Source organism: Giraffa tippelskirchi, chromosome 14 (assembly GCF_054371585.1).
Source record: "Giraffa tippelskirchi isolate mGirTip1 chromosome 14, T2T-mGirTip1v1.2.pri, whole genome shotgun sequence".
NCBI lineage: Eukaryota > Metazoa > Chordata > Mammalia > Artiodactyla > Giraffidae > Giraffa > Giraffa tippelskirchi.
The window spans coordinates 53,521,295-53,537,632 of record NC_137288.1 but is presented as its reverse complement, the minus strand read 5'-3'; the positions used below and the strand labels follow the sequence as shown (position 1 = coordinate 53,537,632).

Below are 16,338 nucleotides of genomic sequence, written 5' to 3'. Positions count from 1 at the left end.
ACAGCTCCAAGGGTGTACCTATCATATTCTTCTACGTGAATGGGCCCCCAGCTGTGCTGCATGCCTGAGTGGCTGTGTGCAGGATCCTGCTTGCAGCATCCACACAGAACATGTCTTGGACATGGTACATGGGAGCTCTCAAATGAGGCTGGAAAATTTTATGTCACTCATATAGTCACTTATTCAACCACAGACATCTATATGCTGGTTTGAAAATAAGTTATTTATAGTACAAGAATTAATTATAAATGTGACAGAAACCACTGGCTAACAGGAACCCCTGATAATCTAGTTACCTGAGCATGTCCTGTAAGAAGATATAAGTCTCTCCCCCCAATTCTCACTTGTATGTCCTGGGTCTGAATCTACAGAATGAGAAGAGACAGGAGAAGAGAAACAAGCATACGAAGGGAAATGCAGAATTCAACAAACCAACATTTTTCAAAAGACCACAATGATGTATCACTGTTTTTCCAAAAGATTATTTTTAAGGTAAAGCCAAAAGTACATTTAAAACACAGGTTTGGCCAATACCTAAGATTTCAGTTTCTTTGGTCTTAAAGCTAAGAAAGTCAACTATGTAGGTTGCAATAATAGTTATTACTGAGGCTGCTTATTAAAACATCATCTTTCTTGAGAATATTTTTTCAATCTCTGAATATTGATAAAAGAAACAGTACTCTGTAACTGCTTTTCTGTTTAGAATTTGCCTTTAGAGAATTTGAATAAAGACTTGAATCATCCTTTTTGTTCTACGAATGCCAAAACTACTCAGAAGACAATAGAACATTTTGGACTACAGTATCATTCCAGACCAAATATTTCTATAAACTATGAACATTTCAAATACTATGAATTATTACACTGACCACCTCTTAGAAAGAAAGCAGGCTAAAGCAAAACAAAATTTATCAGCTAAGAAACGGAATGCTGCCTAACAACTCAATAAATTAGACAATTAAGAATATGGAGAACTGACTTTTGACAGTATGGCCAGAGCAAATATTTTTACTTACAAACAACATGCTATTATAACTTAAAATAATATTACTCTAATCTTTACAATCTCAATTCATTGGCTCATAGTTTTCTTTCCAGAATGATTACTATAGACACTATTCATGAGTTCAGTTGCTGCTGCCGCCGCCAAGTCGCCTCAGTCGTGTCCGACTCTGTGCGACCCCATAGACGGCAGCCCACCAGGCTCCTCCGTCCCTGGGATTCTCCAGGCAAGAATACTGGAGTGGGTTGCCATTTCCTTCTCCAATGCATGAAAGGGAAAAGTGAAAGTGAAGTCGCTCAGTCGTCCGACTCTTAGCGACCCCGTGGACTGCAGCCTACCAGGCTCCTCCGTCCATGGGATTCTCCAGGCAAGAGTACTGGAGTGGGGTGCCATTGCCTTCTCCGATGAGTTCAGTTAGGTATAAGTAAAAAACAAAAATATTGGGGGAAAAAAATTTAAAGAACAAGTAACTCCTAAACATAATATTTGCAAAAAAAGATAAGCCTAAAAGTTTAGTGATGAGAAAGCTCACTCAATTGAAAGGAAAATCATTAATAAAATAACATTTAGACCAATTCTAGAGCCAATGGGTAAACAGACTGAATCACAAGCCTTTCAATAAACAATTACATTTGCTTTTTGTAATTGTTAACAAAACCATTAAGTTAACAACTAGAAGAATTCTATGAAGAATATTGACATTTCAAGATAAACAAAAATTTAAAAAGGCCTCCACAGGTTGCAAAGCAAAGTGGCAACTAATATGTTGCACCAACAAAATGAATTAAATGGATAAGTGAAAGCAGATCATATTATTGCGATCAATTAAAGAATAGTGTATAAAATAAACTTGCTTTCAATTACATTCATTAATATAAGAAAGCAGTTTCATAGTTTATCCAAACCTTCCTGTGGAAGTAATTAATCTATCCTGACCCCACACACCCTTCGGCTTTTACTCAAATAAGTATGTTCATATTTGGGGTATCTGTATATGTATTCTATAAAGATTTAATTAAAGAGCTAGAAAATTAAAAGCTTCCATATTCTGTCCTTTTACTCAACTGCTTCTTCCTTCGGTGCTATACTGAGACTTGACCATAATGAGACTATCGCTACCTATGAGGTCTTTGTAAACCCAGAGTGCTAGGCAGAGTGATCCTCTCTCCCTGATACATTCTCTGCAGCAGGCAAGACAAGCAATACTTGTATTTTAAAAGCTATCTTTTGTGTTTTTAATTAAAGTATAGTTGATTTACAATACTGTGTTGGTTTCAGGTGTACAGCACAGTGATTGTTATATATGTTTTTTTTCCAGATTATTTTCTATTATAGGTTATTATAAGATACTGAATAGTAGTCCCCTGTGTTACACAGTAAATTCTTATTTTACTAAAATCAAGAATGACTTTTAAATTTTTTACTATATATTTGAAAATTTTTATAATAAAATATCTGGGGGAAGGGACAAAAATAAATCTATTATTGACAATCTCCATGAAAATCACCAAAAGATGAGTATCCTTACTAAGCAAAACATTAATTTTATCTGTTACTTTTAACACAGTTAACAGAAAAGTAACATTTGTTTTCTTTTTTAAAAAGTTGCCCTCTCCAAAGTTGCTTGAGTCATTAAATAGGGTAGATCCTTCAATGGGATCAAAGCCTCAGGAAAGCAGGCCTTGATGGATGGCCGGCAGAGACTGAGTTCAGAGCATGCGGACACACTCTGCAGCTGTGACCGGGCCTTGGGGAACGCAGCATGCTGTGCCTCTCTGCGTCTTCTCCTTCCACATTTATTCGCACATTACTTACATACGCCACTAGAAAAAACGCAGTAAGCAAACAGATAATGCTTATTAAGAAGAAATAAACATTTTTTAAGAAGTAAAGAATGTTGTATTTTTTTTTTACTTAAACATGCAAACTAAAATGAAATACTACTGGTTTATCACTATAGATAATTAGATCTATCAAACCTAAAAAAAAAAAAAAGTGCCCTGATGTTATTTGAGATTAAAGAACATAAATATACATGCTGGAAGACTTTGTAACTACGTAAAATTATTTTATAGAAATGTCATAGCAACGCTGTATCCTTTTAACCCTATAACTTTACTCTTGGAATGAATAAGAAAAAATTCAGGGTATAACAAAAACACAATCTGGAAAGACTCTTATGGCATTACTCATAACAAAATAATTCAAATGTAGGCTGGAGGCCAAGGAGAGACTCACTCATGTGTAGCCTCAAGCAGTCAAGTTCAGTACTTTCATGTTAAAGAACTGTTATGGCATCCAATGAATGCCATTAGACTAGGAAAGAAAATCAGTATGATTTTATGGTGGATAGAGTAGGAATAAAGTTCACTCAGTAGAAATATTAGCAACTATTAAAGATAACAGCAGTTATCAGTTTTTAATATTTTGTTGTTGTTTAGTTGCTAAGTTGGAGAAGGAAATGGCAACCCACTCCAGTGTTCTTGCCTGGAGAATCCCAGGGACGGGGGAGCCTGGTGGGCTGCCGTCTATGGGGTCGCACAGAGTCGGACACGACTGAAGCGATTTAGCAGCAGTTGCTAAGTCGTGTTCAACTCTTTTGTGGCCCCACTTACCATAGCCTGGCAGGATCCTCTGTCCATGGGATTTCCCGGGCAAGAATACTGGAATGGGTTGCTATTTCCTTCTCCAAGGGGTCTTCCCAACCCAAGAATCAGACTCATGTCTCTTGCATTGGCAGGCAGATTCTCTAACAGTGAGCTTCCAGGGAAGCCATATCAGTATTATAAGGTGCCTACTTTAAATATTCATTATCTTCTTTCTATTAATAGAACACCCCAACTTTGATCAGAGTGACAATATACCCAGCTCAAAAATATTCAACTTTTCAGACTTTCCTGCAACTATCAGAGCCTAACCAGTTGAGGGGCAGGCAAAAGTCTCCAGGGAGGTTGTTTCACAGGTAAAAAGCGTCACTGGTCTTTCCTGCCCAGGAAGGATGTCCTGTGACTATAAGGCAAAATGCTAAAGGACAAAGCCTATATAACAAGCTAAGGGTGGCAGAGCAGAAATATGAAAGGAACCTAGTCCTTGTCAGTATTACTGAACTGTTGCACTGCCTATGCCTGCTCTTACTGCAGTAGATGAAAAACCTCTAAGTCAGTTTTGTATTTTAATTAATATACTGCAAACTGATTTTATATGTTATGTCACTCAGAGATCACAATTTCTGAAGTTGGTATTATATATGCACTTTTACAGGTGAGACAACTGGAACTTACAAGGAACTCAGCTAATCTGGCCAGAGCAAGAACTCAACACTGGTCTGTCGGACTCAACAGCCCCTGATAAGAAACACTAGGCTCTGACTTCTCTCTGTTATAACTATAATAACTTATCTTGTCTGGATTCTAGGCTGGGAAAGACCGAAAGTAAAAGCTAAAAAATGGTGATAAAGCAAGCTGATGATGTAGCTGTAAAGAAACCATTCATTTTCTAGATCAGAAGTAGTTACTTCCATAGGCTCAGTGAGTTACTGTATGACAAGCCTCTTAACATTTCATGGGACAAAATTTATAGAAACTCTCTAATAGGACAGGACAATGTGGGATAGATACTGGAATGATATAAGTAGTTATGCTGGAGATTTGTCGAAATGAAGACAATTATGATACAGCTATAAGAACTCATGGGCAACACTTTGAATTATGCTGTAATTTCCCTCAAAATTTTATCTGTCTAGTTATGCAACTACTTTTCTAGAAAGTGATATCTTTTAAAAAATTAATAAACATGAAATAATTGAGAATTTAAAGAGTTTAAGACACACTGCTGCTGCTGCTAAGTCGCTTCAGTTGTGTCCGACTCTGTGCGACCAGAAGCCCACCAGGCTCCCGCGTCCCTGGGATTCTCCAGGCAAGAACACTGGAGTAGGCTGCCATTTCCTTCTCCAGTGCATGAAAGTGAAAAGGGAAAGTGAAATCGCTCAGTTGTATTCGACTCTTAGCAACCTCATGGACGGAAAATCCTCCGTCCATAGGATTTTCCAGGCAAGAGTACTGGAGTGGGGTGCCACTGTCTTCTCCTTAAGACACACTAGGCTATCTCAAAATGAAGATTAGGAATGACTCATCTGGTTGATGGCATTACTGCTGATTATGAGAACCACTGAATCTTTCTTGGACAATATGAATGTCTTTTAAAAAAAATAATGATGGTTGTTTTATAAAAATAATGTATGTCTGTCATGTTAAAAATTCAAGGCATATAAAAGAATACAAAGAAGAAAGTAACAAGTCATCTCCAATCCTGGAAACAACATGTTAACATCTCCTGAGTATCATGCAAAGTACCTTTCTAAACGTACGTAAAGACAGAGGGATCAGGGCAGAGAGAGAGAGAAATCAACTTATGTAAGAGGAAGAAAATACCATACATATGTTTGATCTTTAACAATCTGTAAGATTAACTTTAGTTTAATTCAACATAAAAAGAAAAGGAACTAAAGGAATCACTTCTTCTCTACACGAGATTCATATGCTAAAATATAAAAATAGGCATATATATAAACATACAGATAAAATTTTAAATAAGGAAAGATTAAAAGTTTTAAGCAATAATTTTGAAAAAAATTTCAGTTTTAGACAATTTCAGTTAATCCCTTGTCATGAGAGATGATGAGCTGAGTAGCACTCAGCTTTTTCTCCTTTTCCCCCCATTCCCTATTCTTTCACTTTTCACTAACTCAGGGTTCATAATATTTACATTTTTATTCAGGACCCTTAATAACTCACCAGGTTTAGGTTTAGTTCTACAATGAAACAGTCTTTATACTTAAACAATTTTCACTTTCTGTATGTATGTTAATATCTGTGTGCGTATGCATATATACAAATATAAAGAATATGACATAATGCAATCAAACAGTACATATTATTTCATAACCTGTTTTTTCAATTTGTATACTATGAACATCTTTCCATACTGCTTATTCTTCTACGGGTAAAAGGTATTTCCTCAGTATTTACCATAATTAAACAAATCCTTTATTACCTGACAGTCCTTTCCTGTTTTTTTTCTATTATAAAGTTGAGAGAAATATACTTGAAGATAGTTTTCATTCTCATCAATAATTATTTATATTGAATAAATGCCAAAAGAAAGAGTAAGTCAAATGTTAACAAATTTAGTTTTTAACATATGTTGTTATATCAAGGTAGTTCTATAACTTAGACAAACTAAAGCAAGTTCCTATTTTAAATCTGTGACCAGTTTGTGTATGATTTAATGAAACTGAAAGTCACTCAGTCGTGTCTGATCCTTTGCAACCCCATGGACTATACAGTCCATGGAATTCTCCAGGCCAGAATACTGGAGTGGGTAGCCTTTCCCTTCTCCAGGGGATCTTCGCAATTCAGGGATCGAACCCAGGTCTCCCGCACTGCAGGTGGATTCTTTACCAGCTGAGCCACCAAGGAAGCCCTTGTATGATTTAAACCAACGATAATTTTGTCAGTCATTATAAACTTTATTTCCTTGAGTACTATTATTTCATATATTTGTCAACTGTAATTCTGGTGTTCTGAACTACCTGCTTGTACCTTTTGTCCATTCTCCAATTTCTGTGTTTTTTTCCTTCACATGTTAGAGAACTTTAATTAGATTAAGTGTTGCCATATATGTTGTATTTCTCCCTTCTATACTTCACTCTGTATAGTTTCAGCTAATGATCTAGACTATTAAAAAGATCAATGTCAAATATGAGTTTTGGTGCTACAGTTATCATTCATATTTAAAACATATTTAAAATGGTACTCTGGACCCTTTTTAAAATTATGAAAATAAGACAGCTTAATTGTAAATAAGACCTTTTTCCTTGGGCCGGGGGAAATTCTTCTCAATGTTTTGGATGTGTGTGTATGTGCATTCATGCAAAACTAAGGTGTTCATCTGTTACTTACTAAAATTTATAAATTCAGACTACCAAAACTACAGATATATATTTAAATCCATCAAAATCTTATTTGATGTTAGCATGTGACCTTTGAAAAAAAAATGTTCATACTACACAAGTCTGAGAGAGAGCTACAATGTCCTATTAAATTCAAATAGTGGAAAGACTGTAGCAAAGAAAAGCATTAATCCCATCAATAAAATATGAATTAGACTATGTTCATTCAGTGCCTGAAGTTCATGTCTTCCTAAGTCTTTCTCCTTTATTTTACACTAAATGAAAGACAAATAACCCACCTGATCTAATAACAAGGGTCCTCCTGGGAAGTGTGTTATTTTGAAATCTTATATATTTTGAAAAACATGTTAACAACCTTTGAATTTTTCTAAGTCTCTTCTTCAAACTACTAGTAGGAGAACACTGTCACTGGAAAACAACCTAGTTAATGTAAGTACTTTAAAAATGACTAGCAGAAGGACTTCCAAGGAGAAAGTATGAGAGAAATTAAAACCTTTATTCCTGAAGGCACATAAGCACCTTCTTCTCAGCTAAATGACCTCATAACCTTGAAAACAATGCTGAAAAATAAGGAGGACCAGGCTTCAAAAAAAAAACCAAAAAAGAAAAAAACCTGAACCTTTAGAAGGCAGTGTAACTTAACATGAACAAAGCGCATAATTTCTTAATTACTCAAAAAAAAGAGCAATTTTTAAGGTTTAAAAATGTCATAAGTGTTTAAGAAAAACTTCTAATTCAAGCTAAGAGAAATAGCCAAATACACAAAAGGAAACCTAGCTACTACCAAAAGTGTACACTAAAATTAGATTATTTTCTAAAGCTATATTAGCATAACACATTTCAAAAGTCCTTAGGGCATTTTCAAAGATTCTGGAGTCAAGATTATTTCTATATTGATGACTAAGGTGGCTAGAAAGATAAAAGCAGGATATAATCTCTGTACATAAATTTAGAATGTAATACTGATTTTTTTCTGTGAGTGAAACTAAAAACTAAAACATTCTTAACAACAGTTCATTATTAATACTGCATTCAGGGGATAAAACAATTATGATAAACATACAATAAACATTCAAGTTTATATGAGTTTTAGGAAATGACTATCTCAGGGCTAAAATACAATCTAGTATTTATAGATAGTGGTCATAAGGTTCTAATCTATTATGAATAACTGGGATTGACTGATGTCAAGTATCATTCCTGATATAGTGAGAGTTTTGAGGAAAAAAGTACTATGAATTGGACTGAGGCAGCCTCAATATTTTTCTTCTTGTTTTGGAAGGGACATATTTCTGATTCATTTCTGAATCTAAAATGTCTAAGTTTTTTTTCCTTTGGTAGGTTCAATAATTTGTCCACAAAAACTGAACAACTCTTTCTCAAATCTACCACATCCATGTAACTGAGTAAATTTTCATCACTGAAATGCTCCCCAAGAAATCGAGTTCTTAAAATGGTAAGAGGTCTATAATGAACACTGAGACTAAGAAAAAACTGCTTTTATCTATGACAGAAATTATATTTGGGCAAGGAGTATATGAATTTCTGCCCCAATGATAAACCTGAAATTCTGAAATACAAATATTTCTCTATAAAATGTAGTGCAAGAGGAATGATAAAATCATAGTAAAAGAAAGATAATGATTTTACTAGAAAACAACAAATTTTCCTACCTGTGTCTGAATCTCGCTCTTCATTTCTTGATGGGCTGATGGTAAAAGGAAGTTTACGTTTCATGGACGATTTCTCTTTCATCTCCTTGCCCACATCATTTCGATCAATTTTTGGAGTTTTGCTATAGGATGCAATCTTGTCTTTACTCTATTAAAAAATTAAACATGAATAAAGTTATAATGATACTAGCTAAACAGTACAGTATTAAAAAATACTTTATGAAGGAAACTTTCATACACAAAAGTTGAAAGGGCATTACAAACTACCATCATATTCAATGTCTTCAAGGCCCACTTTCAACAATAACATGTTTTCTAATTTGTTTCATATTCCCTTTCATTTAGTAATATAATTTAAAATAACAGTAAAACAAAATATCTTGAATATAATAGAACTCTATGTCTAAGACAGACATCATCCAATAAACAAATACATAAATCAGAAAAAGAATTCTAGATTGAATTGAGCAGTAAAGATTACTGAAAAATAAAACCATCAAATTATTTCCTAGGTGTAAAGGAAAATCCTCTTGAGCTGTCTTTTCACTTCTGCTAATGAAATGGAGCTTCACAGGCATGCCTTTTGCTTACAATGCTGTTTTAAATGGTCAATTTTATTATTATTCTGGCATAGTGAGGCCAACAGGTCAGGAGATCACTGTCAGTGGAAAGAGAGTTTGTCACTCACAGCTCCCAAGAAAAGAGGGCATGTCACACGTGCAATGCAGTTTCTCCTGGGGAAGCACCTAGCCAGTTCGGGGAGGCAGAGGGAGGGAAAGGCAGGCAAGAGGAAGGTTTAGTGTGGCTTCCACAGGAAAAGGCTAGGAGAGCAAGCAGGTTTAGGGTTGGCTAGTCTGCATAACTTGTGCAGGCTCTGGGGTATACGTGTCACTTCTCTAGTTGTCTGGTATCTGACGGTTATTTTGGGGTAACCATCAGGGCAGGGAGACAGTGGTATAGAGTACAAGAGTTGCTAGAGCTGGTGGTTAGAGATGAACCCTGGATTGCTGGTTTGCAAATGAAAGGTGTGGTCACAAATGAGCTATTTATTTTCTCTGGGAACTGAGTGGCCCTGGGAAGGACAGTCTGCCCAAGGTCAGTGAGGCCCCAGATGTCAAACTATCAGAAGTAAAAAGGCATGATTAATAAAAAGGTTAGCCAACAAAGTTCAAGAGATCTGCCTTAGAAATACAAATATTTTGTTATTAACAAAAGAATCTAAGAAAAACATTAAGAAGTCCCTTTTACCTTGCATATATGTTAAGATACTGTTCTGTGACATAAACAAGTGAAAAGAAACCAACGTGTTAATATGTTACATGAAAAGTGTAGGCAAGACTATATCAATCATGTTCTCCTATGCAATAATTTGGAGACTAATGTGAATATTCATACAGGGCTTCGAGATAGCCCAGCTGGTAAAGAATCCACCTGCAATGCAGGCGACCCCAGTTCGATTCCTGGGTCAGGAAGATCCCCGGGAGAAGGGAAAGGTTACCCACTCCAGTATTCTTGGGCTTCCCTGGTGGTTCAGACAGTAAAAAATCCACCCGCAATGCATGAGACCTAGGTTCAATCCCTGGGTTGGGAAGATCCCCTGGAGAAGGGAGCGGGTACCCACTCCAGTATTGTTGCCTGGAGAGCCTGGCAGGCTATAGTCCATGGTGTCCCAAAGAGTTGGACACAACTGAGCGACTTTCACTTTAAGTGTGAATATTCTTACCTGCTACCAACTTACTCTGTTCTCAAGTAAAACTGTCAAAACTGTTACCCAAACAAAGTGCTTTTGTGAGAATCTTAACACTAAAAATTATTTTCAGATCGGGGGAAAGTAACTTTCAAAAGAAATAGTTACTTCTGATTGTCCTAAAATTTCTGAGTTATCAAACAGTATTTATATATTAATATCAATACTCTTGTCTATCCAGGAGAGGGTCACTGGCACATTCTTCTTTCATACGATGACATAATAAACCTAACAGATTTTTTCATTTTAAAATGTTAAGTGCTTTTCATTTACACTAATGTTTTTCTTAAAATAACCTACAACAGCCATCACACACAACATGAACGTATTAACAGTTAGCCAAGAATGACCTTCAATCACTGCTGATACTCAACAAGGTGCTGGTAGTCTTTACAAACTCAAGAAGATAGAAAAAAGAAGAGGTATAAATTTACCTGAAGATAACTTAAAATATATATACATATATAAACCCTTGAAGGATACAAATCAAAATGTTAATGGCTATCTGTGGGTAATGGCATTGCAGGTGTGCTGGGAGACAATTCACCATGGCTTTCTTGCATTTCTGTACATCTAGCAAACAGAAGCACTAAATAAATCCCTTTGTTGTATCTTTTCAAAGTTATCTGTATACAGAAGAGCCTTGGAAGACAGAGACAGTGTCTTCCTCTGCAGCAAAGGGTAGATCAGATCTGTTCACTGTTCAATATATAACTTCTCTCTTTAGGGCTAAGGTCAGGTAGATTTACCTTCCATTAAAAAGATTTGGGGTTCCTCTCCCGTTACACAATCCACTGTATATGTAGTTGTCACTGGCCTTCACTACATCCCTTTGTGAGAAACAGGGCTCTGACAACAGACACAAACACTGATATATGGCTACTGCGATGGCTATGTGAAAAAAAACTTTCCTTTCTATCTGACCCAGGAGTCTCATGTCTTCTGCTAGAGTCCATGAAACTAATTAGCGTGTAAATAGGCTAGAGTAAAACCTCAAAGATCCTTCATCTTAAACAAAGCAATTTCTATTTTCATTATGCTTCTATGTTTTTAAATTTTTCTACAGCGAACATATATTACATTATTTGAATAAACAAAGTTCTCAATTATCATGTGGAGAGAACAGGAGATAATGAAGACTGAACCTTCACTGATGATGAAAAGGACAGGACAGAGCTATTCAGGAAGGTAGATGATTAACTGGAGAAGGCAATGACAACCCACTCCAGTACTCTTGCCTGGAGAATCCCAGGGATGGCGGAGCCCGGTGGGCTGCCGTCTATGGGGTCGCACAGAGTCAGACACGACTGAAGCGACTTAGCAGCAGCAGCAGATTAACATCCACTCTTTCACACTTCATGAATGGAACTCGAGATTTAGACTATCAGAAAATGTTTGATAAAAGACTCTGTTTTGCAAATTATAAACACCAATTTATAGCTAGAAATGTTTCAGTGGAAAAATTTCTAAACTAAAACCAATAGGGAAAAAAATCCCACAGATTGTCAGTAAAAGGATAAAATATTTGAAGAATTTTGAGTAGGTATTTTTGATGAACGCCTAACTATTGTGATACTTAATAAGGTAATAAAATCATTTAATATAAAAAGCATATTGCTACAGAATTATTATTTAAAATATGGTCTATTTGAATGCATTTAAGAAATTAAGTTTGGGTTCAGGTTATTTTTAAATTTAGAAATCTCTTAACAGCAATGTCTTGTGTTATATTAAGCTATAAATATGGTCTCTATTCACATAAGAGAACAACTACAGATTCATTTCTAAAAATTTTATGGGAGGAAAAACTCAGCAGGAGCTAGAAATTGGCTTCAAGGTCAATAACTCACTAAGAAAAGACAATCCTAAGAATATGCTTTGCAAATAAATAAGTGAAAAAAGATAATCACGTCACCTTCTCTCCTCCCTTCTAATTTTGTCATAAGAAACAGTAGTAACATATAGTCTATAAGCAAGAAATTTGGAATGGGTATTACGGCCCTTCCTCTCTTAAGCTGTCAAATATTTATTTAAAATGAAAAAAAATTACTTCTAACAGCAGCTTTGGATGTCAAGCTGCTCGGAGATCCAGAGCATGGCAGTACTAAGCACCATGCACACTGCTTCAGAAGGGCTTCTGACCCTTACACAAACACATGTGTGCTCTTGAAAAAACAATGAATGCTTAAACTGAGGCTGAGAACAGTTAAATATATCCCTTTGGGTAAGCCAACTGTTAAGAATGTAACAGTTTGTATTTATTCTTCCTATTTATTTTATAAACCTAATGATTAGTAAGCATTCTTAACTTACCTAAGCAATGTTTTTAACAGAAATATATTAGTAAAAGTTTTTGCTTTTTTGCTTGCCTCTACAGTTTTAAGAAATCACACTTTTATGAAGGCAATGCTCAGGACTACTGCGTATTTAGTGGCAATCATCAAAAAATAAAACAAAGTACCTAGAAGACTAAAAGCTTCAACAATTTTGGCCTTATAAATTCAAATCCAAAAATTGACATCAAGTAGTCTCAAGTGTAATTTAACAAATGCAACCTTCACTACACTTAAGCATTTAGAAGTGAAAGTTCTAATTCTCTCCTCAAATCTAACATTGCATCCTGTCCCCACAACTCTGAGATTTCCTCTACCCAGATCACTGTAAGGTATCTCCACTGACAAAACCCAACAACTTCATCTTTCCCATTCACCGCTGTGGCATCTGGCCACTCTCGGCCGTGCAGCCTCTGCTTTCTCTCGTCCTCTCCTGATCCCTCCTAAAATGTATGAATTCCTCAAGGTATACTCTACTCTGCTCCTGCCCCACTCTCTTTGGGTGACATCATCATACCTATAGGTCACTTTTCCACAAATACTCATACTTTTAATTTCCTTTTAGCTGTTCTCAGCTCTAGTCTCGTTATGTCTACTGATACTTCTATTGGATGTTCTGATGGCTGACTTCATTCAACAAGTACAAACCAAACGTGCTTCCTGAAACAACCTCTTGCTTTTCCTGAGTGCCCTCTCAGGGAACAGTCCAATCAACCTCAGCGTGGACCCAGACCACTTTTCTACATACACAGGTAAATCTCAGTAATTCAGTGTCTTTCAGACTTGCCACTTCTCTCTATCCTCAGTCACTGCCCACACTGCCTTCTCTTTGGATTTTTAAATAATACTACTGGTCTCTGCTACGGCCCTTCCCTATGGCTCACTGGCTACAGGATAAATTTCAAGATCTTTAGCAAGGAATATAAGGCCATAATGAACTGGTCCCTGTCTAAAGCTTATTTCCTATCCTCCATCCTTCATAGGCTACATCCTAACTTTGTGTGCACTACTTTAACAGATTCTTGTCTTTTGTACATCTGCTTAAGACTACTATTTACTCTCATTTTCCTGCTGGTCACGTATGTACTTATCCATGAGAATCCAGATTACCTATCTTTTCCACTGTGAGACCCCCTGAACGCCCATAAACGGACTGCTTTTCTCTTCTGTCCCATCACTGTACACTTGAACACTTTCATTAGTGTGCTTCCTACAACGGTACACAAGTTCACAAAGTGCGGTCCCTTAGATCACTTCAGGGGACCTGCAAGGTCAGAAATAAGCTCACAATAACACATAAGACGTTAGTGTATTTTTGTCTCCCATTCTCTAAAAAGTGTGTATTTGACTCAAGATTATGTGACAAGAGATATCTGAACACATGAACTGCAGAAGCAAATAATTTGAATATCTTTCTGTTAAGCCACACATTAAAGATATTTTGCAAAACTAATGACAATCTTCTCCCTGATACTGTCTTGGAACATACAGTTTCATAAAAATATATTCTTAATATGTAACAGTTTTTAGACCAATTATTAAACACATAAATTTTTTCTCAGTTTTCATTTCTGATTATGTAAATGTCAATAGACATACTCATTTGTAAAAAAGGCTTTCTGCCTCCTCAGTTATGCTGAAAAATATTAAGGGGTCCTGAGAGCAAAGCATTTCAGAAAGAGCCAAAGCAGTTACTTAAGAGTCTTCATAAAGATTTAGACCAAACATTAACCACTTGTTTTGTTTCAAAGGTTCACAGGAGAGGCACACAACACAAAAAAGCATCCCATATGAGGTTTGTTGGATAAAACAGGTAAATTAGTGAACTCATTCTCCTTGAGATTTGGCACATTAAAATACATCTGGGAAAACTTCTGTCTATAGTAGAATGAAGATACTGGCAACTTATCTCTGCAAAAAAAAACTATGAGCCTAGACAAAACTGTCAAAAAAAAAAATTTCAAGGCTCCATAAACTGAACAAAAACAAACAAATTGAGAAGCATTTTCAGTAAGAACTGCTGAACTAGGGATAAGAAGACTGCATTCTTGCCTGGGGCTGTTCTCATTCCTGGCTAATGCTTAAGTTTGCATGACAAGGTTCCAGGGTGGAGCTGGCAGTGAAAATCAGTGTCTCTGCTGTCAGAGTCACCATGACTTGACATAGAAAGCCAAAACCTCACCCCTCAGTCACATCGCTGATAAAAACAGCCAACAGGGTAGGAAACAAATGGAAGCAGGGAACAAAAAACACAGTTCTATTAGCTAAGGCTGTGTGGTCCCACTGTCGGGGAGCAGCAGCCGATAGACAAGCCAGAAATTTAACAGGGAGATTGAAGAAATCAAAGGGCCAGGGGAGCACTAGATAAGACAGCCATTCATCCCTGGCTGATAGGGTAGCTGGGAAAGCATGTGGGGAAGATCAGAGAATGGCTAACCTCTTCGTATACCCCCAGTGACACCGAGACTATGTGCTCAAGTGGCGGAGATGTGTGAGGGTCCAAGTTCTCCACAACACCCTGAGTTGACAAGGAGCCTGCATGCATGAGGGAAGACCTGGGTGAGCCCGATGAAAAGGAAATGCTAAGGTGGATTTGAAAATGCCTGAACACTGAACACACTCCCCAGCACACATGCAAATCTATCAGTGGAAGGTGGAAGCCTTATTGGCTCATGGTGTTTCAGCAAAGTGTCTGAATCAATGGCTGCTGACTAACCCATGTAAGTATGGGGCAACCCCTAGAAAGCAAGACCAAACAAACAACACCCCCAAACTAGACCCCGGTGGTTGTGACAAAGTAACAAATCTCCAAAATACCTGACATCTTACTAGAAAATAATGAGAAACCAGAGTTGCTGTAATATATGACCCAAACTGTTTAGTTTTCAACAAAAATGAAGACAGATGGGAAAGCGAGGAAAAAGTATTCAACAGAAACTTCTCTGAGTGGGTCAGGATACTAGCTTTGGCAAAGACTGTAAAGTAACTATCAGAAAGAAAGAAAACATTGTTTAAAGAATCAAAGTACCACAACTTATCATATAAGAGATTTGGAACAAAGGAAAATTACAAAGAAAGCCAAATGGAAATACTGGATTTGAAAAGCAGAATGACTGAAAAGATACTAGGTATGTTCAACAACAGATGTGAGATGGCAAAAAAAAAAAAAAATCAGTAAATTGAACACACCAATTCATGAAATATTAATGTACAGATCCTAAAAACTCAACAAACTCCAGGTAGAATAATCAAAAAGGGATCCTAAACACATTACAGTCAAATTATTTAAAGAAAAAAAAAAAGAACAGCAATGAAAAAAATTCATCACAATTAACAACTGACTTCTCATTAGAAACACTTGAAGCAAGAAAGTGTGATGACAATCTATTAATACTAAAAGGAAAAAAAGTCAAGTAAGAATTCTATATCCAATAAAATAAAGGCAAACAGTCATGAATGATCACAAACTGTGCAACTCCACGTAGGTGAAATATCCAGAAGAGGAAAGTCTATAGAGACAGAATGTAGGCTTATTCACACTATCTATGGCTGTGGGATTTGGGGACAGAACGGGGAGTTACTGCTAATAGGTACATTGGGTTTCTTTTTCA

The 16,338-nt window shown here is 36.4% G+C and overlaps 1 protein-coding gene across 11 annotated transcripts in view; it reads right to left on the bottom strand.

The window, feature by feature from the left end:
- Positions 1-16,338, bottom strand: part of ANKRD12 (ankyrin repeat domain 12) — a 96,621-nt gene that overhangs the window by 45,416 nt on the left and 34,867 nt on the right. For 5 of the 11 annotated variants that reach the window (XM_081561628.1, XM_081561619.1, XM_081561621.1 and 2 more), the window contains 2 exons: positions 8,648-8,795; positions 297-365 (listed from right to left, as the gene is read on the bottom strand). Coding sequence is in view for 6 of the 11 variants with exons in the window: in XM_081561619.1 (XP_081417745.1) it covers positions 297-365; positions 8,648-8,795 (217 nt within the window). In the remaining 5 variants the exon portion in view is untranslated. Of the gene's footprint in view, positions 1-296; positions 2,827-8,647; positions 8,796-16,338 lie in introns of all 11 variants that reach the window. The other 6 variants (XM_081561627.1, XM_081561623.1, XM_081561625.1 and 3 more) reach the window with 2 other exon arrangements.